The 27,608-nt window shown below is 39.0% G+C and overlaps 1 protein-coding gene across 1 annotated transcript; it reads left to right on the forward strand.

The window, feature by feature from the left end:
* Positions 1–9,581: 9,581 nt before the first annotated feature.
* On the forward strand, positions 9,582–26,950 carry dbh (dopamine beta-hydroxylase (dopamine beta-monooxygenase); the record flags this gene model as incomplete). The annotated part of the gene is made up of 12 exons (XM_081353533.1): positions 9,582–9,908; positions 11,723–11,869; positions 13,245–13,502; positions 15,423–15,599; positions 17,119–17,221; positions 18,545–18,711; positions 19,273–19,416; positions 21,928–21,966; positions 22,256–22,315; positions 24,062–24,189; positions 24,694–24,853; positions 26,691–26,950. 12 exons carry the CDS (start codon positions 9,582–9,584, stop codon positions 26,814–26,816), a joined length of 1,836 nt encoding a protein of 611 aa, XP_081209659.1. The 3' UTR covers positions 26,817–26,950.
* Positions 26,951–27,608: the final 658 nt, after the last annotated feature.

Below are 27,608 nucleotides of genomic sequence, written 5' to 3' on the forward strand. Positions count from 1 at the left end.
GCGCGGAGTGGGCTGAGACTGTTTTACAGTTCCGGACACTGACTGACGATATGCGGCTATCAGGAACTGAGATGTGAATTCAACGAATCCAGAGAAGCGTCATAAATTCATCAGAGCCCATGGAAGGCGTTCATATAACACCTTACTGATTAATAAGTCGTAAAAATGTTTGCTAAACTTTCTGGGGCCACACTAAGTAATGCAGTAGTTTATTTAATCAACACAATAATTTTTTGCCTGTTGACAAAATATTATGCACCGTAGGCTACGTTATTAGCTTATTAAACATTATGCTAATAAGATGTTTTATAAAACGAATAATTCCGAGTTCCGACTCTAAATTCTAATTGGATGAGCCGCATTGATAAATATTTATCAGCATTAATCAACGGATGTTTAAACAGTATACAGTTAGGATCATGAACTTGACGTAAGAAATGTTTATTTCGATTATTATTACTAAATTTAGATACTAAAAATTTAATAATTGGTGTCTTTTATCTTTTGCTGCTATTTTATAAAATACAGTGGTGAATAGTCTGTAAAGCCAAGGCCTCACATAACTGATGATTGCTTTATTTTGCTCCACACTTTTTAGTATTTTTTTTTTTTTAGTGTGGCCAAGTTATTACAAATGATGTTGTAATTTTAAAGGTGAATTTCTGCACCACTAGCCTCACGATGGCTACGTACGAAATCGCATACTCTCATGGGTAGGCTTTGAATAAGTAAATGCTTCACAACCGCTAAAAGGTACGTTCTATATAGTATGAGTGTGTGTAGTATCAGAGCCCGTCTACGGAGAGCCTTGGCACTTCCTATTAAGTCCTATTGTATAGATCTTGGTTGCAGTTCCATTAGAATTCCACTGGAGGTGATCGCGGGCGAGTGCAGACTGAATGGGAGTCAATGGGGCTATACGGCTAAATTTGTCTCTTTCACCCGATTGCCGTTGAGAAATCTCAGATTTTATTGTAGGTTTTGCAAGTTCATCATGGGTTATAGGTCGAAAGATGAATGAAAGAGTACTTATGTCCTTTCGATTTCTTACAGGTTGAGTTGTTGTTGCCCATAACACACTAGCATTCTGCTAATGAACTCTGATTGGTCAGTGAAGGACTGATTACGACCAGAGATACCGCTTCATGGCATCGTGGCATCCGTAGCGGGACCAGAAACAAACAAAACAAAAACTCTTCTAGCACGTGTGTTTACCTGTGTCAGCTGTGTTGTCGATGCCTCGAGCGAAAAGAAAGTGCAGAGCGCGAAAGCACCAAAGTGACTGAAGGATTGCCGTAAAGCAGTATCTCTGGTCGTACGATGTGTATGACGTCATTGACACTTTAAAAGACTTTTTAAAGCAAATAAGTGACTCTAAAAAATCTAACACCCAGCCATGTGTAATTTCTTTGCATCTCCTTTCGAATACAACATTCAAATTACTAGACAAAAAATTATATCCTGAGAAAAGTGGATTTTGATGGATATAGCGCCATTGACCTCCATTCATTCTGCACTCGCCTGCGAGCGCCCCCGCATGGACAGAGACTTGTTACTGCAGCCAGTCCAGAAACCGGAAGTAACCAGAGAGTGCGAATTGAGTTTACCGACAACGCCTTATCTGTAGAGTGGTAAAGGGATCCTCCATAGGGAGAGACTAGTTGGCACTTCAGCACTGCGTTGTCATCGGGTCCAGGCGAAGGTCCTTCATCAGATCTGGATACGGCCTGGATCCGGCAGGCTGGGGGAAAACCTCGGGATAAACAAAGACACTAAAATTAGCGTAGATGCCATTCTTATGATGTAACGAGTACATCAGGATTTATGGGAAGTGTTCCCGGTTCCAGCTGACCTAATCTATGCAGCCTAACATTGAATTATAGAAGTCTATAATGTGTTATGTGTATGCTAGGTCAAAGAGATGTGTCTTTAATCTAGCTTTGAACTGACAGAGTTTGTCTGCTTCCTGGACAATGGTAGGAAGACTGTTCCAAAGTTTTGGTGCTAAATAGGAAAAGGATCGACCGCCAGCAGTCGATTTTGATATTCTAGGTATTATCAACTGGCCGGAATTTTGAGATCGCAATAGACATGAAGGACTATAATGCGTTAAGAGCTCACTCAAGCACTGCGGAGCTAAACCATTTAGTGCTTTGTACGTGATCAGCAATATTTTCAAATTGATGCGATGTTTAATAGGCAGCCAATGCAGTTTTGACAGAACTGGGATAATATGGTCATACTTCCTGGTTCTGGTAAGAACTCGAGCTGCTGCGTTTTGGACCAGCTGTAGTTTGTTTATTAAGCGTGCAGGGCAACCACCCAGTAGAGCATTACAATAATCTAGCCTTGAGGTCATGAACGCATGGACTAACTGTTCCGCATTTGTCAATGAGAGCATATGGCGTAATTTAGATATATTTTTGAGATGGAAAAATGCGGTTTTACAGATACTAGAAACGTGACTTTCAAATGAAAGATTGGTACCAAAGAGCACACCCAGGTTCCTAACCGACGACGAAGACTTTACAGAGCAGCCATCAAGTGTTAGTCAGTATTCTAGGTTATTGCATGAGGAAGTTTTTTTGTCCAATAATTAGAATCTCTGTTTTTTCAGAATTTAGTAGTAGGAAATTACTAATCATCCAGTTTTTTATATCAGCTATGCATTCTGTTAATTTTGTGAATTGGTAAGTTTCGTTAGGTTTTGAAGAAATATAGAGCTGATTATCGTCGGCATAACAGTGAAAGCTAATGCCATGTTTCCTAATGATATCTCCTAAGGGTAGCATGTACAGAGTGAACAGCAGCGGTCCTAGTACTGAGCCTTGTGGTACGCCATACTGAACTTGTGATCGATGAGACATCTCTTCATTTACTGCTACAAACTGATAACGGTCAGATAAGTATGATTTAAACCATGCTAGTGCAATTCAACTAATGCCAACATAGTTTTCTAGTCTATTTAAAAGAATGTTGTGGTCAATGGTGTCAAATGCAGCACTAAGATCGAGTAACACTAATAGAGAGATACAACCACGATCGGATGATAGGAGCAAATCATTTGTGACTCTAACGAGAGCTGTTTCGGTACTATGGTACGGTCTAAATCCAGACTGGAAATCCTTGCAGATATCATTTCTTTCAAGAAAGGAACACAGTTGTGAAGACACTGCTTTTTCTAGTATCTTTGACAGAAAAGGTAGATTTGAGATCGGCCTGTAATTGACTAATTCTGTAGGATCAAGTTGCGTTTTTTTAACAAGCGGTTTAATCATAGCCAGCTTAAAGCATTCATTTATCAGCATTTTATTAGCACAACTCATATAGTAGTGGTCTCTGCACATCATCAAACTGTCAAAATCTAACATTACTTTTAAAGCAACATTTTAAACCTAATATTTGATTAATCTACAAGCGTTTACTGTATTGGTCATCACTATTCTGATCACACCAAAGAGATCCGCGACAGCTGTCGGGAAGTGCGATAAAACCATGTAAGTCATATTTCCATTTCTCATTGATTGCTGTTTCCCGATTTGCAATTTGATTGAACCAGCGGCTGTTTACAGTCAACAGTGCATATAATTCTTCGTTGCAGCGATTGAGAATTACACCCGCCCTCACAGTCTTCCTTTCTCTCACATGAAATGCTGTCATAAGATCTACTGTAGATGATCATGTCATGTCAGCCACTGATTTCCTGAAATCTGGCTGTGAGGTTGTTCTGAAGGAGAACAAAAGAGCTGGCCAGTGGATCTGGATGAAGGCCAAGATAAGCAGTAGCCCATCTGTAAGGCCTGCTCATTGATTCTGGCCAACATGATAATGACTGGTAGGATACAGAGAGCCAGGGCTCAGCCGGAATGTGGCCGGCTTTCCAGCTCGAGGCACAGAACGGGCTCTGTGGATTAATGGCGGCAATGCAGTTTTGTTTATACAGTGAAGAATACGAACCAAAAATGAATCATTGCGCAGTGAGATCTCTGAATGACTGAAACTGGCTCTAGTAAAATGCCTGAATCTGGCATTATCTTGAGGTTCAGCTTTAGTTTGGTTGTCAGGACAGCAGGATTGATCTGCTCTACTGTTTAACCAACACAGAAATGTTTAACTATTTTACGGTTTGGCGAATTGGTGGCTAATTCGTGCTCATACGAAATCGGCACTTTGTATGGTTACGTTTTCTCATGAGATTGGGTTGGTTTTAACTGTGAGACCTCAATTATTGATTGCACAATAAAGCAGACTTTGAACGGGTGGATTTGAAGTTTTCAGTGCAATGCATCTGTTATTGTCTGGTAACAGCTATTTTCAAGGCATGCAAGTATAGATCTTTGGCCCAAATGAAAAAAAAAAACGTATTTTTCAGATTGGTCCAGCATTCTAGAGCAAATAACAAGGCCAAATGTAAATTCCACTGTACCGTTGAAAAGTTTTTATAAAGAAAAGAACATTTTTATTCTGCAAGGACACATTAAATCGATCAAACGTGACAGTAAATGCATTTATATAATGTGACAAAAGATTTCTATTTCAAATTAATGCTGTTTTTAAACTTTCGATTAATCAAAGAATCCTAATTTTCACAAAAAATTTGCAGCTCATCTGTTTTCAACATTGATAATAATGCTAAATGTTTGTTGAGCAGCAAATCCACATATTAGAATGATTTTTTAAGGATCATTTGACACTGAAGACATTTTACAATATATTCAGAAAGAAAGCAGTTATTTTAAATTGCAATACGATTTCACAATATTACTGTTTTTACTGTATTTTTGATCAAATAAATGCAGCCTTAATAGACTTTCAAAAGCATAAAAAAATCATACTGACCGCAAACTTTTGAACGGTGGTGCAGTTTTCACCTTGAACACCAAGACATTTTAAGCATTGTTTTTTTCATGTCCTTACTCGCCTCTTCTAAGAAAAGAAAGTTGTACAAAATAAAAGTATTTTTTTTATTGCATTAAGCTCTATTAAAGTGTAAAGCTGTGTATTATACATGACCTGAAAGAAAGTGACAGGACCAGAGCTATTCCCTTCACCCCTCCGGTGTCTGATACGTCTTTCCTGAGACACGAGCAAACAGCTCTTTCTGTGTGTTTAGTGTGTTTGAGGTAATACTGACTGACTGACTGTTCTGAGCTGGATAATGTGTTTGAGCCTTAGGCCCTCTGACTCTGGTGTGTGACATGCAAAATATACACTGAAACGGATGGGTCACGACCTACAAATGGGCTGCAGGTCTGTCCTGATCATAACAGCAGGGGCTGAATTGAAAAACAATGCTGAATGTGACTCTGTAGCATTTTGGAGTGAATTCATCTGTTGCTCGGTAGATGCCAGTCACATTAGGCACAAACCAACATGGCCAGGTTATAATAAAAATGACATTATTACATATAGGTTCACTTGATACGTGGATAAATATGGGATTTATTTTTCAATAAATTGAGTGCTGAGAGCATGAAACCATCAAAATTCAAGAGACGTTTAGAAACCAAAATTCACATTTCACTCAATTTTATATAACATTCATGAATTTTTTTGGTCTGCCAAGGTGAGAATAAATTATAATAAATATGATTAAGGACATTTTGGTGTTTTATCCTCTTTATTTATAAGGATTGGATGAAGGGAAGAGGCAAGGACTCAATGATGCAGAGTTGATGGGCTTTTATTTAATCAAAAACTAACAATCTGGCACAGGACTGAGAAGAACACAAGGAGAAAAAATAGGAGAGGAAATTAAGAGGAATCCAATAACAAGAAAGGTGATGTTAAAGGGATAGTTCACTTAAAGAAGAAGTACTCAAAGTTCTTCTCAAATTCTTATGCTCATATGGATACTTTGACAATTTTCAATCTGGTTTCCGACCGCACCACGGCACAGAGACAGCGCTCATAAAGATAATAAATGATATTCGCTTAAATACTGATTCAGGCAAATTATCAATTCTGGTACTACTCGACCTCAGTGCTGCATTTGACACTGTCGATCACAACATACTCCTTGACAGGCTGGAAAACTGGGTGGGGCTTTCTGGGATAGTCCTAAAATGGTTCAGGTCATACTTAGATGGGAGAGGTTATAATGTGAGTATAGGAGATCATAAGTCTGAGTGGACATCCATGACATGCGGAGTCCCTCAAGGCTCAATTCTTGCGCCACTCCTGTTCAACCTGTATATGCTCCCAATGAGCCAAATAATGAGAAAGAACCAAATTGCTTACCACAGCTATGCAGACGACACACAGCTCTACTTAGCCCTATCGCCTAACGATTACAGCCCCATTGACTCCCTGTGCCAATGCATCGATGAAGTCAACAGTTGGATGTGTCAAAACGTTCTTCAGTTAAACAAAGACAAAACTGAAGTCATTGCGTTTGGAAACAAAGATGAAGTTCTCAAGGTGAATGCATACCTTCACTCTAGGGGTCAAACAACTAAACATCAAGTCAGGAATCTTGGTGTGACAATAGAGTCAGACCTTAGTTTCAGTAGTCATGTCAAAGCAATAACTAAATCAGCATACTATCATCTGAAAAATATGGCAAGAATAAGATGCTTTGTTTCCAGACAAGACTTAGAGAAACTTGTGCATGCTTTCATCACCAGCAGGGTGGATTATTGTAATGGACTCCTCACTGGCTTTCCAAAAAGACCATAAGACAGTGTCAGCTCATACAGAACGCTGAGCAGAACCAGAAAATATGAACACATCACACCAGTCCTCAGGTCTTTACACTGGCTCCCAGTTACATTTAGGATTGATTTTAAAGTATTATTACTGGTATATAAATCATTCAATGGCCTAGGACCTCAATACATTGCAGATATGCTCACTGAATATAAACCCAACAGATCACTCAGATCATTAGGATCATATCAGCTAGAAATACCAAGGGTTCACTCAAAGCATGGCGAGTCCGCTTTTAGCTATTATGCCAGCCGCAGCTGGAACCAGCTTCCAGAGGAGATCAGACGTGCTCCTACAGTAGTCAATTTCAAATCCAGACTCAAAACACTTCTGTTTAGCTATGCATTTACTGAATGAGCACTGTGCCGCTGTTCGTCCGACTGTTTGTACTTTACTGTATTTTATTTTTCTAAACTGTTTTAATTATTCTTATTTCTTTTTATTATTTTTATTTATTCTATGTAAAGCACCTTGAATTGCCATTGTGTATGAAATGTGCTATATAAATAAACTTGCCTTGCCTTGCCTTACCCTCAAGTTAAATTTCTTTCTTCTGCTGAACACAAAAGAAGATATTTTGAAGAATGTCAGTATCCAGACAGTTAATAGACCCCATTGACATTCTTCAAAATATCTTCTTTTGTGTTCAACAGAAGAAAGAAGACCGGTTTGAAACAACTTGAGGGTGAGTCAATGATGGCAAAATTTTTTTTTTAAAGTGAACTATCCCTTTAAGACAATAGACATCGGAGCACATGGCATGTAGAAACAAACAAAACAAAACCATTTTTTCACACAAAACGACACGAACACGCAGCCAATGAGAGCTCTCACTGAAACCACATGAAAGCATGCGGTCGATAAACACCGCGAGCCACGTGCTACACAGAACACGACAACACAAGAACGCCCGGCCAATGAAAACAAACCAGGCGCTCCACAAAAACACACGAGACAAGAGCGCATGCATGGCGAGTGAATGAACACTCACCCCCAGACAAAACATGGAGCACGACTGTCCGAACCCAGACACTGAACTGAAACCGAACTAGACAGAAGTGTCAGGATCTGAACACCACGCTCCACACATACAACGCAGACAAAAGAGCCAAATCGGAACCAAACGCTCACAATGACAAGAATAAACCAAAGCGAAGTGACACAAATGTTAATCCTTCAAGCATCTATTTGTTTTCTATTTTCCTTTCCTAGTAAGCTAGTAAGACTCCAAGAATTCACCCATAACACCCTCGAAAACACCCAGAACACTCTTAACCCACACAGCAATTCAACATAGCAAAAAAGCAAAGAAAGCCACGCGTCCAGAGCAGGCCAGGTTTAGGGTGTCACAGGCCTGATGATCTGTTGCTCCAGCTCAAGGAACAGTCATGTCTCTAGGGCACAGAAATGCCCCTCTGGCCCCGCAACTTCATTTCATTAGCGGATCAGACCGGCATCTGTTCCTGTCTCGCTCCGCCCACGTTCACACCGCCTCCCGCCATTGCCACAGGGACCTCAATAACCTTTATTCCTCAAAGCAGGTATCCATGTTTCTTGATTGAGACGACACAATTGGCAGCAGCTGCAGCGTGTCGCACTGGCTCCAGGGCATGTGCATTAAGGACTCGGAGGTTATCACTGCAAGTGTTTCATCTCAATATCTTTTAGTTTCTTGAAAACCAGTGAATTGATGAAGACACAGGTGGTATCTTCCAGAAGCCCTGCCATTAGAATCAGTCTTTCTCCAAGGAAACAGCAGAACACATGTCTGTCACACATGCTGTGAAATATTGTGCAAACATAAAGCTCAACGAATGTCACAGTTATACCAATATACTTATACTTAGGTTATATTATATAATAGTTCAAACCAAACAGCTGTTTATTGACAGAGAAGCAGAGCAGTTATGCAGTTGAGTAATGAAGAAGTCAGAGTAATATTAAGCAGATGGATGCTGAATAACTAAGAGGCCGTTTACACAACACCGTTCTTAACTAAAAACTGATTTTTTTAATGCATTTTGGCTGTATTTACATGACAACAGTGTTTTGGGGGCCTGAAAAAATAAACAATTGACAGATGTTTACTTCTAAGGCACATCCGTTTGAAAGGTTTTGCATCTGAAAATTAACTGTATTTATAATCTTTTCTTTTTTTCTCAGACAGTACCATAAGGTCTCAGACAGTATCATTTTCACCAACGTTTGAAGTGTATTTTCAAGTTGAAATGTTGTTTAAATTAATAAAAGTCATGTATATTAACCTGATACTTTATTAAGTGTTTTTTCTTATTCAATAAAATGACCCTGGGTTCTCTGAAAGCGTATAAAGGACATTTTAGCCAATAAAACAGGCAAATGTAAACCAATCAAATGCAATTTTCAAATGCATATAATCTATAGCGCTATAACATCCCAAACTGTCTTAGACGTAAATGATTTTTCACAATAAATTCCATCTATAGCAACGGAAAAAGACAGTATTGCAGAAATCCGCCCTTCTCGCTCACAACAAGCAGATGTTGGAGAAAAAAAAAAAAGTTTGACCAGAGGGCAAAATAAACAATTGAATTTTCGTTAACCCAGCTAATAGAATTAGCCGGGATAAAGTAGAGGCTGTCACAGGGTCGTGCTCTTAAAAGCCAGAGAGAGTCCACAGCCAACAGAAGTGGACCAACGCGAGGACCGGTGGACACCTACCAGCTGAAAAACACTTCTGAAACGGGATCAAGAAGTCAACAGAAGAACAATCCATTCGGGAGTTCTCAAAAGACGACAGCGTAAGGAGATTTTTGACGACTTGTGACTTCAGAACAAAAACATCACACTAAAGACCAACCGAAAGGGCCTTCAAGTGGAAGACAACATAGGCAATGCGTCTTCTCAACAAAGACCTGCGGTTGCAAGACGTCACCCTCATGTACCTCACCGTTCTGGCCACTGTGGTGGTGCTCTTGGTGGCTTCCTACCAGGCTCCTGCGCTCCCCTCCAGACCCCCCCTGGCCTACCACATCCCCTTAGACCCCTCGGGTCAGCTGGAGCTGTCCTGGAACATCAGCTATCCCACCCAGGAGGTCTATCTAGAGGTGAAGGTCAAAGAGCTGCACCACGGCCTTTTGCTGGGCATGTCCGATCGGGGAGAGCCCACCAACGCCGACTTGGTCATTCTGTGGGACGACGGTCAAAAATCCTATTTTGGGGTAAGAATAGACCATATGGTTTGGTTTTATGATGGTTGTTTCTTTATGGTGTTGGTAATGTGCTCTGGGGATAGTGTAGGATTATGTGCTTTTATGAAATACGTATTTGAGATGAGCAGAAAAATGATGCAACATTATGCAGAATCTTGTCAATATGAGGGTTTTTCTTTTTTTGGTAAAAGGATTGTTCAGCCATAAATTAAATGTTGACATCTTTACTCACCCCACCATGTAATTCCAAACCTGCATGACTTTCTTTATTCGGTGGAGCATAACATTTTTTTTTTGATGAATGTTTCAATTGCTTTTGTATGTACAATTAGTGGAGTCCAATATTGTTTTGGACCCCATTGACTTGCAATGTATACACTCTGAAAAATAAAGGTTCTTTATTGGCATCGATGGTTCCATAAAGAACCTTTAACATCAATGGAACCTTTGATTTGCACAAAAGGTTCTTTATAGTGGATAAAGGTTCTTCAAATATTTAAAGCTCTTTTAAGAACTGTTCACTGAAAGGTTCTTCGGGAAACCAAAAATGATTCTTCTATGGCGTCGCTGCAAAAACCTTCATTTATGGACAAAAAATATTAAGAGATTTAAAAAAAAAAAAAAAAAAACATAATCTTTCGTGTTCCACAGAAGAAACAGAAGTCATCCAGGTTTGGAACAACATAAATAATGACAGAATTCAGAGACCGTACTCGACTTTTTTGTTGTTGAATAATGAACGACTAATGACGAATTCTAACCTTTCGGTCAAAGCAACCTCTCTCCATTGCTCTTGAGTCTGAAGAGTCTGGCTTTATAGATCTTGTTATGATTGCCTGGCTACAGCAGACACCCACATACACACCCACACACACACACCCGTGCACTTCCAGCTCAGCTGTATAGTGCAACAATCCTTCTAACATTGAGCTGAACAGCTCACATCTGGGTTTTGCCCGCCGCACCCCAAATAAAGTGGTTGAAGGAAGGTCATGCGTGTGTCAAAGCCCCTCTTCATTCATTATGCATGATTTATTTCATTATTTTGCCTTTGGATTGCACTGTTCAGTCCGTTTTGAATAAATGTTGTATGGCCAGCCGCTCGCCCCTGCCTCCCTCAGCGTATGTCCAGGAGAAGAGTTACTGACAACAAGTCAAAACATTGTAGGCTGGCGGTAAATTCTGAAAGAATTATTGGTTAAAATGACTCGTAAATTCGTTTTTCTCAGATCATTATTTTGGGTAGTTAATATATTAATTATATATACACTACCTACCGTTCAAAATTTTGGGGTACACATTTTTTCCCCACAAAATGTATAAAACATTTATTCAGCAAGGATGCACTAAATTGATTAAAAGTGACAGTAAAGACATTTATAATGTTACAAATGATTTCTGCTTCAAATAAATACTATTGTTTTGAACTTTCTATTCATTAAAGAATCCTAAGGAAAATAAATGATCATGGTTTCCACAAAAATATGAAGCATTGATGATAATCAGAAATGCTTCTTGAGCATCAAATCATCATATTAGAATGATTTCTGAAGGATCATGTGACACTGAAGACTGGAGAAATGATGCTGAAAATTTACCATCACAGGAATAAATTACATTTTAACATATATTACAATAGAAAATAGTTATTTTAATTTGTAATACTATTTTACAATGTTACCGTTTATACTGTATTTCAACTAAATCAAATGAATTTAGCCTAGGTGAGCATAAGAGAGCTATTTCTGAAACATTAACTTACCGACCTCAAATAGATGAACAAAGCTGATGTTTGTTTTTGTGATTGAATGTGATATTCTTAGGATGCGTGGAGTGATAATGAAGGCAGAGTGATGTTGGACACTCAACAGGACTATCAGCTGCTGGAGACCCATCAGTCCTCTGAAGGCTTCTTTCTGCTCTTCAAAAGACCATTCAGCACCTGCGACCCACACGACTACATCATAGAGGCACGTTACTAAACATCTGAAAGCAGAATAGCAGATAGAGGGCGCTGAGGTGGGACAAAGAGACAGTTGCATGATAATAGAGTGCAAAAGTCTGGTTCTGGAAGGAAAAACTCCATCATTTTCTCCACAGGGAAACTGATTTTGAACGATAACTTTTAAACCTTTAAAGACAGACCTACCGTGAGCTACGAGGTTGTTAATCCATAGTTTTTGCTTCTGTTGAAGCCGTCAGCCTGCATTATGTCAGCTTATTTTTTAAAATAATCCTATTTAACAGAAGAATTCCTAGTGAAAGAATACATTACCCATGATGCTGTACAAAAAATTACACCAACCAGTGAGACATAAAGTCTTCAGCTCCGCCCACTCCTATTAAGCACTGCGAATGATGTTATTGAGTTGATCTCTCTAAGGTCTCAAAATACTGAAATATTTGTGTGTGTATATATATATATATATATATATATATATATATATATATATATATATATATATGCATATTTCGCAATAAACTTAAAATATATTGTTTTATATATATATCAAAATGTTTACATTTTAGATTTATCCATCGTTTTTAATTTGATTATGCTGTTCGCATTGTAGTTCTTTCCCTCACCAAAGCTGTTAAATTACACAGTCTTGTACCTTTGTCATTTTGCCGATTTTCAAATCAAAGTTTGTAATGCTGTGATTCACCTCGGAGCTGATTGGCTTGGTTCATGGCTTATAACTCTTTAATGAAGACTTTTTTTAAATCCCTAAGGGAAAAATACTTCCAGAACCAGCACTCTATAGTCCTTAGTCATGTTAGACGCCATATTGAATTTACCACGGGTGAAAACAAGGCTGTGAGGTATAAATAGACTTAGTTTTTACTATGGCATACACTATATAAAGGTCCAGATCATTTAATTTTAACAACTCATAACTTTCAAAACTGAGTTTGTCTACTGAAATTTGATTTTTTTTCCGGAAAGATGTTTTGTCAGATGAACAATTAGTATGTTAAACAAAAGTAAAATCCATTGAACGCACTGTATTCGATTTTCCACAGCCTCGTTTTTATTCCTATCAAAAAATAAATATGGCGCTACCATGATTAAGGGATATATTAGGTCAGAAAATTACACATTTTTTAGGGAAAATATTTCAGTCAAATGTATTAAAGAGCTTGTCTTCATTTACTCACCTTCATGTCGTTCCAAACCCTTCCATTCGTCCATGAAATACAGACCGAGACGTTTTGAAGAATGTCCGTGCTGCTCTTTTCCACAGAATGATCATCGTCAGCATTACGTCTAACATGTTACTTAGTCATATGGGTCTGGAAAAACATATGGGTGATTAAATGATAACAAAAAATCCTTATTTCCAGGAAGGCACGGTCCACATAATCTACGCCTTGCTGGAGCATCCGATCCTATCTTTGCATGAGCTCAACATTTCCCGTCTCCAGCCTGGCGTCCAGAGGGTTCTGCTCCTGCGTCCGGACACTCTGTCCCTCGCTCTCCCGAGAGATGTGCAAACCCTGGAGGTCCTGGCCCCTGAAGTCATCATCCCCACACAGGAGACCACGTACTGGTGCCACATCTATCAGCTCCCGCCTAATATGCCCAAGAACCACATTGTCAAGGTAACTTGAAACTCTTGGAGCCACTTTGACCAATTATAACGCTCTTTAGTCAAACACTTTTGTAAGTTTGGAGTGATGTAAACTGAATCTGAATGTAATTATGGAATTTGCTTAGGCAATTATCAGTATTGCTATTAACTCTTTCCCCACCACCATCGTTTTTGGAAAAAATTGCCAGCCACTGCCAACTTTATTTAAATTTTTTTTAATATTTTTTTAATATTTTAAAAAGTTCATGGTCCCCAGAATATTTTGTTGTGTGACTATCTGAACATGCAACATATCAAAAGAAAGAACAGACCCTCTGTGTTTAAACAACAACAACAAAAAACGTTTTATTCTAGCTTCATGCAATCCTTTTTTATCAACACTTGAATATGGGTAAGTCTCATAAAAAAGCAATATTTTGACACATTTTTGTCAGAGACTATGTCTGAATCGGATTCAAAAGATGATCAAAACATAGATGGAGTAGATCGAGTCCATCAACACCCCTAATGCTTCACAGTCCAATAGCTCGTCCTGGGTCGACATTTCATTCAGTAACGTTAGGCAGTTTTGATTTATATGCTTATTTATATGCATTGCAGTCGGTCCCTCTCTTTTCAGTGAATTGCAAAAGAGAGCTTTGTTTTTGTCCATTATGAGATTTAAACAGATGTGGCTGTTCAAGTAGAACTTTCATTTCTTTTAAAAATGTGAGACATAATGCTGAAGGATGGAAAAGGACTACTTCTGCAAAAAAAGTACTCCAAGTAGTATGTCCAAATTCATAACAATCAAAAAACAGTAGGCATAAAATTTGTGGATGACCTACTACTTAAACTGAGATTCTGGAGTGTACATTTTATGGACACTTTACTATCCCATGAGGCCACAGGAAAGGATTTGTGAATAGCAGTGAAGCGACGCAACTGGCGCTTACAAATATAGTGTATGCGAATTCCATTCATGATACATACATTCAGTGTTGCCAACTTACCGACTTTTCAGACCGCATTAATGACTTTTTTCTCCCCCAAAAAAGCATTTAGCGATGACTTTTTGGACTGTTGGTTAACATGTAGTCAGTCCCTATATCACACTCGTTCTGTTGTCTGACAGAAAATATGTAAATGAGATCAGCTTTATTGGACATTTGGCTATATATTATTTTAAAATACAGTACGTGAGCACGGATTAGGAGAAGAAACAATTGCAATTGGTGCATGACATCATCTAGTAACGTTTAGCGGCTTTTCCTACTTTTCCATTGATAATAATTGGCAACTGCATACATTCATACTATACTCACTCATTTATGCTTTTTGACCATTGCTGGCAGTCCCTCTCTTTTCAGTGAATTGCACGAGAGCACCTTATTTTAAGTCAGAAATGTAAATTTTAAAAACACGTCCATTTTGAGATCATGCGTTCTTTTACGCTGCACTGTCGGAGTTTTAAGTCTACATTTACATTTACATTTACATGACACTGTTATCAGCTAAAAACTGAAACCGTATGCGTTTTCACCGTTCATTTACACGACAACAGCTGCGTTTTGGGGGCCTGAAAACGCTAACTTTTGAAAAAGGGTTTAAAAATGCAGTTTTTTGAAAATTATCTCCGTGTAAACTACAAAAACGCGAATCTGTGAAACGGTGATGTCATGTGCATGAGTATTGTGTGTTCAGTCTAGAGGCGCGTAGTGTTTCTTTACAAAGTGACATCGCCATCTACTGGCCTGGCCAGTAATATAATACAGCGTTTTTAGTCGTTTTCGCAGATCCATGTGAACGGGGATTGTTTCGACAACGTTGCCATCTGTACGTGAAAAACGCAAAAGAAAAACTTGGTTTTATTGCACACTAACTAAGTTTTCTGAATTAATTCCCCCCTCCTGTTTTTCTGCAATTTATATCTCTTCATCTTTTTTTGCAGTACGAGTCTGTAATCACTCCTGGTAATGAGGCCATTGTTCATCACATCGAAGTGTTCGAATGTTCCCCTCAGATGGACACCGTACCTTCATACAGCGGCTCCTGCGATTCAAAGATGAAGCCCCGCAAACTCAATTACTGCCGACATGTTCTGGCTGCCTGGGCCATGGGAGCGGAGGTACACACGTGACTGCATACGGCATTTACATAGTATATAATTAAAGCCACAGCTCTCTTAAAAAGGAAAATTTTGTTATCATTAACTCAGCATGACATTCAAAACCTCAATGGCTTGCTTCCCAGATAGCACACGTACGTCTACAAGACGTCTGTTAAAGATCACTTCATCTGGAAAGCATCTGGTGTTTACTAACATCTGATAAACGTCTTTAAGACGTCAGTTTTACATACATTCTAAATCATAAACATTTTAAAGACATTTTCTAAACGTCTATTTGACATCTGACAGGAAATGTCCAATAGACGTATTGCAGATGCTCAAACATTATAAAAAATACGTCTTCCAGATGTAAATACGCACATCAAATAGACGTCTCCGTGATGTACGTGTGCTGTGGAACACAAAAAAAGATATTCTGAAGAATGTTCACCCTGCTCTTTTCCCGTACAAAAAAATAAATTAGGGAGTGTCAAGCTCAAAAAAGACAACGAAAATTCCAATAAAAGTAAAATGACACATTAGCATTGTATCAAGTCTCCTGAAGCCATGTGATAGTTTTTGCTTGAGGAAAAGAGTGAAATTACGATCTTCCTCTCTGCTGTAGCTCTGACACTTCTGCATATTCCTACATCTCTTGTCACAAATGTCTACTTTCATGGTTATCCTCTTTGACAGCATGCTCTCGCAATTTTTCATCATGAAGCATATCCGTAGAGGTCACTTTCTACATCAGTTTCTCCCCGTTTAGCGCTAAGTTTGAGAGCTAAAAACAGAACATATGATTATCAGCATCTTTAGGAGGCACACATACAGATGGGCTTTTTCTGTGCCAATTCGCCCACTCTAGGTAGGTGCCAGTCAAGGTTTTGAGCAGAGCTGTGAGCCAATCTGAAAGCAGAGGCGTCCTGATAAATCACTTATGGAGCCAAGGACCGATGCCGAGCTTGAGAGATAGAGAGAGAGAGAGAGAGAGAGAGGGAGAGAGGCCTGCAATGAGATTACATGGGAGTACAACAAACACAAATCATGTGTTCTGCTAGCTGCCAATGTCAAGCTGGAGAGATGAGATTATGTAGCAAAATTTAGATGTTTTCTTCAGTAGATTGCAGTTTGCCCTCCCCCCCCCATCATTTCGTTTTTAAATGTGTTTTAATGCCTTGTGAGAGAAGGAGGGGGAGTGAGTGAGAGCCAGGAGAGTGTGATAGAGGAACGGGAATGGGGCGAGAAACTGGAGGTGGAAGGAGGACGGTTATGTAAAGCGGTCCTTCGCACACGAGTTCTAAAACAGATAAGGGTTTAGGTTTCGACTTTGCAATCCTTCATAAGTCTAAAACGATGGTCGTGAACTGTCATGGATCTACAGGACTTTTCTGGCTCTGACTGAGCCGGAGTTGGCATAAGCTTCTTGTGCATTGGCTCAAATATCTTATAGCCTGCAAAGCATAAATCAGAAGCTTCACTGCACCACGATCAATCTTATTAAAGTTCACATACAGTTCTGTGTCTGTACGCACAGCCGTTCTACTACCCCGCCGACGCTGGTTTGCCTCTGGGAGGAGAAGGTTCTTCAAGGTTCCTTCGTCTTGAAGTTCATTACCACAACCCTCTCCTTATATCAGGTATGCAACAGGCACTCAAACCATGTGAAATACTTAAGCCCAGTTGCTTGATGATGATGAAAATGCTGCGTCATATTGCACAGTATACACTTACTATTTATAATGCTTACTATTAAAAATATCTGTAAAATAGTTGACGTTATGAAATAATTTCAAACAGTTATATCCTACATATTGTTTTCATTTGTATGATATTAGACACCATATAATGAGGCCATGTTTTTAGTATCGTTATAAAACCATCTTAGCCTGTCCAAAAGTGCATTGCATTATGGGATACAGTATTCTGCACTGTGTGCTTTGTTAGAGACTGTTAATATAATAGGATCAGAGTATTCTATGTGTAAGTATTTCTACAACTTTGGGTCATACTAAAATGGTCATCATAAAGAAAACTTCATTATCATTTATTTTTACTCCTTTTTTTGTTTACTACTAGATTTACCCCTGTCTCAGAGCCTTTAAATCTTAAAATATGAAAATTCATAATACAAATATGAGTTGGTACATGTTTGATTTTGCCCATAATACTCCTCCACCTTAGTTTTAGCAAGACAGAAAGCCATTTTATTTCCAAATTTGAGCATGAAATTGTGTGTGAATGTTTTCACTAACAAAATCATGATTCATTAGTAAATTTCATTCAAAAATATATTCCAGAATTGCATAAAGTAAAAACAACTAAAACCACACTTATGCAAAAAACAAAAACAAAAAGGTTTAGGTGAGTCAAGGCACCCACACACTACAAGATAATCAAGCCGGTTGTGGGCCCAATTCTCCTCTTCCAACAATCCTAGTCAAAGTCTCGATTATCTTGATGGTTCTACAGGTTCTCTTATCAGATTGTCCTGTGGTGTGAGGTGTGTTAAGAGTGACTGAATCTGCTCGGAAGAACGTTGGGCCGCACCGATCTCAAAGCGTAAATATCAACGATCAAAGATTTTACATACCCGACGTTATTAAGACAGTTGCGAAAGGTAGTCAGTGAAGGACAGTGATGTGTCAGAGATTATAAGTATTACAATGACAGCTCTATATACAAGCAACTGGAATCCTGATTCACACTGGAATCTGATATTGACCACATTTAAAAAACAACATTGTGAGCAGCTATGCAAAAAATTAGTAGCTATAGCTGAAGAAATACCCAATTTGAATACTGCTCACAAATACTATATACTGCAGCAAGCGTAAGAATAGCATGCTAGTATGCTAATATCTTTCTTCTAAACTCCTCAACAGCCTGATTTCTCCAGTCTACTTCCTTTGATTTCTAAATGCACAACTCTTCATCACTCGTTCTGTGTGTGTTTGTCACAGGACGGAGGGACTCCTCAGGCATTCGTTTATGGTACACTCCATCTCTGAGGAGGTTTGACGCAGGCATCATGGAGCTCGGGCTAGTCTACACTCCTGTCATGGCCATTCCTCCCCGCCAGCGCTCTTTCCAGCTGACTGGCTACTGCACCGACAAGTGCACACAGACGGTCCCGGATCCTCTCAAACATTCCTAAATACTGCACTTCACTCAAGCCAGCCGAATAAATTCAAGATAAATTCAACCAAAGCTGCGGCTGAAGATAAATCTACAGCATCCAGTTCTAACTGCATTCAGACTTTGAATTCAATTAAAACACATTGGGTGGCTTCATGAAAATAGATTAGGGCCATTTTTCAACAAATTATGCAATCGAAATAGACTAACTTACTAAAAAAAGAAAAACACTCCCATTTAGGGTGTAATAAAAGTCTAATAAACCAGCCCACAGTGGCAAAAGCTCATCAACAAAAGGACAATTGTGAAAAACAAAGCATTGTTATATAAGAGAGCATACTGTATAACGTCAAGTAACTCTGTTTGGGCTACTCATGAATGATAGTTCAAATCATGTGGCTTGTTGAGGTTAAGTTGCAAAAAGCAACCACTCAAAACACCCTAGCAACACCCCAGCAACGCCCTAACATTAAAACCGCTTACATTTTCTTCATAAAATGTCAAATATAGTTGACATATTAATGATGAAATATCATTTTTTTCTGTCCTCCAGGCTCTTCCTGCAGGAGGTGTACATATATTTGCATCCCAGCTACACACTCATCTGGCTGGCCTCAGGGTGAGAACCGTCCTGGTGCGAGGAGGCATAGAGGTGGAAGTGGTGCAGGAGGACAGACACTTCAGCACTCACTACCAGGTATTACCAAGTTTAAGTATAGAAAATTAGTTTATCTTTACCCTTAATACATTTACCTGGTCTTACTGTGCATGGTACACGTTATTCCAAAATAAAAGTTTTTCCATAATATTTTATCATAATTTTATAATTTCCTTCTCTGCTGACATCAACAAGCCCTCTTATTTTTCAACCAATCCCCTCCAACCACAGAGACCACACCCAGCTAACTGTTCATGAGGAAACTGCAGGGGGTTTGTGGTTTGATGAAAATCAATAATCAATTGAATTAATCAATTGAATTAAAAATTTTAAATAATTTTAAAATAACAAAATAAAACATTTTATTAAAATGTTTTATTTGTTTACCTGTATGTCATGTGACCATTAACCGACACTAGACCGTAAGCAAACTTTAAACATACAGATGTGCTGTTAAAGTGCCACTATTATGCTTTTTTGAATATTACCGTTCATGTAGTGTGTAATATAGCTGTTTGTTACTGTAAAAGGTCTGTAAAGTTTCAAAGATCAAAATGGACGATAAATGGAGTTATTGTCTCCTAAAAGAAAGACGCGATTCTGAACTGCCTGAAAAGAGTCGTCAGTAATTCATATCGTACCTACGTAAGTTTTGTAACAAATTTGCATAATGCCAGCCTATGTTCTTCATTGGCACTGTAGTTGTATCTGAGGCCTGGAAGAGTTTGGATCGTGTTGTTGAGATGTTGAGAGGATGCTGTTTTCTGTGCTGTGAAAGCAAATCCACTTTGATACACTTACAAAGGATGAGGACTCAGACTCGGATTGATGCCATTATTACTGTTCATATCACTGCGTATCAAGTGCTGAGGATAATCTGGAGCTAAAAGTCAGATATGGCAATGGCCGTTTGGTTTTTGACACAACCTTTAAGTGGTAGACCAATCACAACAGACCGGGCCATCTGACCAATCAGAGCAGAGTAGACCAATCACAACAGACTGGGCCATCTGACCAAACAGAGCAGAGTAGACCAATCACAACAGACCGGGCCATCTGACCAATCAGAGCAGAGTAGACCAATCACAACAGACCGGACCATCTGACCAAACAGAGCAGAGTAGACCAATCACAACAGACCGGGCCATCTGACCAATCAGAGCAGAGTAGACCAATCACAACAGACCGGGCCATCTGACCAAACAGAGCAGAGTAGACCAATCACAACAGACCGGGCCATCTGACCAATCAGAGCAGAGTAGACCAATCACAACAGACCGGGCCATCTGACCAAACAGAGCAGAGTAGACCAATCACAACAGACCGGGCCATCTGACCAATCAGAGCAGAGTAGACCAATCACAACAGACCGGGCCATCTGACCAAACAGAGCAGAGTAGACCAATCACAACAGACCGGGCCATCTGACCAATCAGAGCAGAGTAGACCAATCACAACAGACTGGGTCATCTGACCAATCAGAGCAGAGCAGAGTAGACCAATCACAACAGATTGGATCATCTGACCAATCAGAGCAGAACAGATCAATCCCAACAGACTGGGCCTTCTGACCAATCAGAGCAGAGTAAACCAATCACAACAGACTGGGTCATCTGACCAATCAGAGCAGAGTAGATCAATCACAACAGACTGGGCCATCTGACCAATCAGATCAGAGTAGACCAATCACAACAGACTGGGTCATCTGACCAATCAGAGCAGAGTAAACCAATCACAACAGACTGGATCATCTGACCAATCAGAGCAGAGCGGGCTCTCAGAAAGGTGGGGTTTAGAGAGACCGGATCTTTTATCGAACGGTTTCAGAGACTGTGAGAAAAGAGGAGATTCTGAAATGTATATTATAAGAATATTAAAGTGTTTTTTGACCTTGGATGCATGTAAACGTATTGTAGGAGACCTCCAAAACAAAATTAGGAGCCTTTAAAATAGCATAATAGGGGCACTTTAACTTATTTATGTATTGTCTTAAAATCTCAGGGGGAAGGGAAGGTGTATATTTAAGGTGCTGTAACTGTTCACCATTTATTTTTAATTTAAGTTTTTTTTTTTTTTTTAGTTGACTTAAATACTTTTTAAAAGTAAAAATGTTCATTTCGCTCCATGAATGCAGTTTATAATAGTTTCAGATGACGAGTCGCATGTCACATTGACTGCAGCACACTGTTCCCTGCTTGAGACGTGTCAACCACCCACGTTTCCCTGCAGTATACCTGAACAGCTGACGGGTCCATCACACCCACGCCATCTTTCATGCTCACATACTCCTGTTATAAAAACCTTTAAATGAAATACAAGTGATTTATTTCTGTGTTGCCCTTTTCAAATCACAAAAGTAACATAATATTATCGCATATTATTGTATATATTTTTAGGGTACCGCTATGTGGTTGATACAATTCTAATAGGCCATAGAAAGGTGCTATGCTAACAAATTCAGTTTTGCATTCAATTTTGCTTCTCATACATATTGTAAAACGAAAAATCAATCAAATGCTAACATTTGTAACCTGTTCCTTTTTTGTGCAGATTATCCGTGTTTTAAAGAAGATGGTGACTGTTTTGCCAGTAAGTTGCTCTTCACACATGTAAAAGCTGAGGCAATATTTAGATGAGAGAAAGAGAGACGGTGCAGTGCAGACTTTACAGGAAACGCCTGGAGCCAGCAAGCCACCAACAAAAGCACAGATCTACTGCATTTAGACTGTCAATACAAGCACCCACACACGGCTGAGGCTGCCAATCTAATGCTAACCTGCCAAGAGACATTCATTCTAACATGCTCTACAAATAGCGGAGTGCTAAACCCCATCTGAACGTGTGTGATTGCTGCTTTGTGCGTTTGTCTAACCCACAGGGCGATGCTCTCGTCACAAAGTGCACGTATAACACTGAAGACAGGAACAAAGCTACAGTGGTAAGTCTGAGCAATAGCATATGCTTACACGTAAAAATGACACGAGCACTCAAATACATTCTCTCATGTGAATTTGGAGGATCTAGACGCCACAGATTGATTGGCTGGAAATCAAACAAGTTCAAAACTCTCAGAATGAGATTGTTATCATCCTGCACAATATAACACAAGTTTATAATACACATTTAACTAAGAGCTGCTTGAGCTAAATTAAACCCACACTGATAAACTATTACATTTAAGCTACTACTGTTTAATAGGATACAATTTGTCATTCATCCAGGTAAACATTTAATATATGCAAATAGGCATTATTGACCCAGTCTGTTGTGATTGGTCTACTCTGCTTTGATTGGTCAGTTGGCCCGGTCTGTTGTGATTGGTCTACTCTGATCTGATTTGTCAGATGGCCCAGCCTGTTGTGATTGGTCTACTCTACTCTGCTCAAATTAAAGTCCCCCTTTGTAGTCAATAATTTTATCCTTTAAAACTAATTTTTGATCACAAAAATTACATATTAAAACCTATTTTCCTATGACATGCCTTAAAATAGCTTGAATGTAACTCTACACCCTTGCTTCATTTAATATACGCGGACCATGAATATGCTAATTAGCCCCGCCTCCACTCACGCCAGCTCACAGATTCACTCGGCCAACTTGGTAAACACTGCACAATGATATCGCTCTTTACAACGTCAGACACAAGGTAGCCTTTTGCTTGACTATGTTATCAAACAGCTGAGGTCAGGCACTGATGTTGGACGAGAAGGCCTGGCTCACAGTCTCCGCCCTAATTCATCCCAAAGCTGTTCTATCGGGTTGAGGTCAGGACTCTGTGTAGGCCAGTCAAGTTCCTCCACACCAAACTCGCTCATCCATGCCTTTATGGACCTTGTTTTGTGCACTGGTGCGCAGTCATGTTAGAACAGGAAGGGGTCATCCCTAAACTGTTCCCACATTGGGAGCATGAAATTGTCCAAAATGTCTTGGTATGCTGAAGAATTCCTTTCACTGGAACTAAGGGGCCAAGCCCACACCATAATCCCCCCTCCACCAAACTTTACACTTTGCACAATGCAGTCAGGCAAGTACCGTTCTCCTGGCAATCGCCAAACCCAGACTCATCCATCGGATTGAGTCCAGTGAGAGTCCACTCTAGAGTCCAGTGGCGGCGGCTTTACACCACTGCATCCGACGCGTTGCATTGCACTTGGTGACGTAAGGCTTTGATGAAGCTGCTCGGCCATGGAAAACCATTCCATGAAGTTCTCTAAGCACTGTTCTTGAGCTCATCTGAAGGCCACATGAAGTTTGGAGGTCTGTAGCTATTGACTCTGCAGAAAGTTGGAGACTTCTGCGCACTGTGCGCCTCAGCATGCGCTGAACCCGCTCTGTGATTTTACGTGGTCTACCTGATTTTGTTCAGAATCGCTTCTTTCTTTTAGGAGACTAAAAAAAAAAGCATTATAGGGGCACTTTAAAAGGAAGTTCACCTCAAAATGGAATCATTATTTACTCACCCTCGTGTCATTCAAAACATGAATGACTTTTTCAAAAGGAGAAATGGTGAATAAGTGAAAGAAAACTGAACCTGTCAAGCTCCGAAATGACAAAAAAAACTGTCCGTAGGTAGAAGATTGTGTTCATAGTCTTCTGATGCTACTGTATATAACAGCTGTGTGTGAGAGAAACAAACATTTTACTTCACTTCAAATCAAGTGGCTTTGTTTTCTCACTTCCGCAGGGTGGTTTTGGGATCATGGAAGAGATGTGTGTCAATTACGTCCATTATTATCCCCGTACACAGCTGGAGTTGTGCAAGAGCCACGTGGACACAGATTACCTACAGAAATACTTCAGTCTCATCAACAGGTACACCACAAGTCCACAAAACATCCACTCAAAAACACCAAACATGACCTTCCTGTCTGACGTCTAACACATCCCAGACAGTCATTACCTCACAATGAGTAGAAAACCTTGAAAACAGCAACACTGCTGTTGATGTGTCACAGCGCTCTGACCCAGTCGGGCTACAACAACAACAGCATACCTGAAAATAATGTCTTTCTTTGAGACTAACTGCCTGAGGACAAGAGGAATACTTTCAATTCCTGTACGAATTCAGACGGAAAAACAGAAATGAGTTTTCTTCAGCAATGCATAAACAAAGATAAGGCTATGACATTTGCATTCATCCATTTTGCACAGGCAAATTGCATTTTCTAGCTTCAAAAAAAGCAATTTTACGACATTGTTGTGAGATCAGACCAATTATGAAAGTGGTTTCGTGTCTATGCAACCAAATTATCACTTCTTGAGATGTTTTGGGGGTGGAAAGGTCTACCAAGTTATGTTGTATTGTCATCTGTGTAGGTTTCAAGGACGTGAGAGTTGCAGTTGTCCTCAGACTACTGTGGAAGAGCAGTTCTCCTCAATAACCTGGGACGGCTTCAGCGGGGATGTGCTGAACTCCCTCTACATCACTTCCCCCATCTCAATGCACTGCAACCAATCCACCGCCGAGCTCTTCCCCGTAAGCACAACACTTAAGCCACGATTTCACTATCTCGGACAAACTGGAAGCCATTCATTTCCAATGGAGGGTAATACGGGAGCTGTGTGAAGTTATGACCATATGAGTATGCAGAATCTTTAGATTCGGATGTGTATCTTTAAACTTTTGTGGCTATACCTCATGTGAACCACCCAACTTTATATGGTGTATTCTAGGCAAAACTGAGATTAGTGAAGAACACTAATATGCTAATATTTTTTTAAAATCTACTATGTTCTTCTTACATATTGGCAGGCATTTGTTTTGTCTGGATAAATTCATACATTCATTTTACCATCGTGAATAAGCGGAGGGTAATGGCCAGTATTGGGGAAAGTAACTTTTACAACATTGTTACAATATTGCGATACTCCCTTAAAAAAAGTTACTAATTACATTACTTAGTTACTTTTTATGGAAAGTAATGTTACACTACTTTTGCAATACCTTTTCTCACCTGCCTGAGGCTCAGTCTCTTCCAGGCCTTGCAGGGTTTTTTACTGAGAAGTTCTTGTTTGCAAGTGTTTAAAGCACCTTTATTGTGTTTTAAAGACACATTTAGAATATTATTATATTCTGAGCTCTTAGAATATTTCCTGACCCCCAGAATTGACCATACAATGTATACAATATGCCATACAAAATATATCTTGATATTACAGGTTACATTTCCTACTTTTTATTGAAAGTTGAAAGTAATGTGTTTTGTTACTTTTGTAATTTGTGTCTGTTCCCGCACATTCATTAGTGTGCATGTCCAAGTGACTATGTTATGGAGAAGAGAATTTTAATTAAATTTTTTAAAGTTAATTAAATTGAAATGTAAGCATAACTTTTAAAAAAAGTAACTCAAATATGAATGTGTAAATTTATAAAGTAATGTGTTACTTTATTCGGTACATCAAAAAGTAATCTGATTACTTACAGTAATGCATATTGTAACTGGTAACAAGTAACAAGGTATCAGCTGCTTGTACGATGGGCACTAGGGGCCAAATGCAACAATCATTTGCGACGGTTGGTGACAGTGGAAAGGCGGCTTTTGAGTTTTGACAGAAATGGTGTTTAAAAATGAACATTTTAGTACAAAAACTTAGGAAATTCTTATCTTGCGCTCATAGATTCGATTAGAATCAGATCCGAAAATGATATACAAGTAAATATATGTATATATATATATATATTATATATATATATATCCGAAACTCAACAAAGAAAACCTTGAATTTGACTTTCTCAAACAGATTAAAAAACTTGCATAGTGTGCATCATATATGCTTACATACATATTACTTATGATGTATACGCATATTTGTATGCAAGTCATCATCGAGAGTTGAAAAGCAGTTGTGCTGCTTTACAATTTTGTAGAAACAGTAATGCATTTTTTAAGGAATTGTAGAAAGTTCAAAAGAACAGCATTTATTTGAAATAGAAATAAATAAAAAGAACATTATAAATGTCTTTTCTGCCACGTGTAATCAATTGAATGCATCCTTGCTGAATTAAAGTATTCATTTCTACCAACATTTACCAAAAGTTTTAAATTAAATCTGTAAAAATTTGCAATGAAAAAAGAAATGAATAAATTTGAATGAGGATTCAAACAATATCCTCGAAAGAGTCGGTAACATTATGTACAATATGTGAATGGGATTTAGAGGATTAGGGTTCATATAAACAACTTTGAAATTGGATTGGATTAATTTGGATTAACAAAAATGAGTCAATGTAACCATACCTAATGAGAAAATGCCACCTCAGGTTGAACTGAAACTTCATCTTTACATATTAACGCTCAAGTCTTTTCTCTTAGGGTCAATGGGAGAAACAGGAGATCCCGGTGGTGACGGCAGAGCTCCAGAGAGCCCCGTACCCGTGTGAATTAAACCCTCGAGCGAGTGACAACCCTACAGAGGTCCGGTCTGACAGCAGCGTCTGATGCCCAGACACGCACCTGCCTCCTGCTGAGCTCAACCTTTACCACTCCGTGCTCAACGACAGATTCACACAGCAGCCTGGACACTCTGGAGGAGATGTGCTTTAAAGTTATCACATTAAATCAATCACTAAAGTACTGTTTTGTGTGTAGACTATTATTTTAGATATTACATTAATATTTGTTTGAGAAGGTGCAGTATGTAAAAAACAGCATTTATATGGACGAAGGTGCTTTATTGTGAAGTAGACACTGAATCCTGTCAACTATTTAGAAGATAGTAAAATAGTCCACATTATGCAATGATGAACATCTCTAATAGTAGCAGGTTAAATAATGCATGCTTAATTCCGTGGGTGGCGTCCAGTTTTCTCCGAAATAAAAAATATTACACTGGAAAATTGAGTGCAATGCATTGTGCGATATTTTTCCGAAGCTCTATGCTGTACACTTGAACTAGTACATCTGACAAAATGTGTAGTATGCTTCCGGGAACTCCATGTGTACAGAAGATCTACACTGACGTTAAAAAAGTTTGGGGTTGGAAGGTTTTTTTTTTTTTAATAATCGTATTTTAATATATTTTAAAATGTTATTTATTCCTGTGATCAAAGCTGAATTTTCAGCGTCATTACTCCAGTCTTCAGTGTCACGTGATCCTTCACAAATCAGTCTAATATGATGATTTGATAGCATTATCAATGTTGAAAACAGTTGTGCTGCTTCATATTTTTGTGGAAAGCAAGATGCATTTTTTTTGACGAATAGAAAGATCAAAAGAACAACACATTTCTG

Source organism: Scardinius erythrophthalmus, assembly GCF_964197995.2.
Source record: "Scardinius erythrophthalmus genome assembly, chromosome: 23".
NCBI classification, from domain to species: Eukaryota; Metazoa; Chordata; class Actinopteri; order Cypriniformes; family Leuciscidae; genus Scardinius; species Scardinius erythrophthalmus.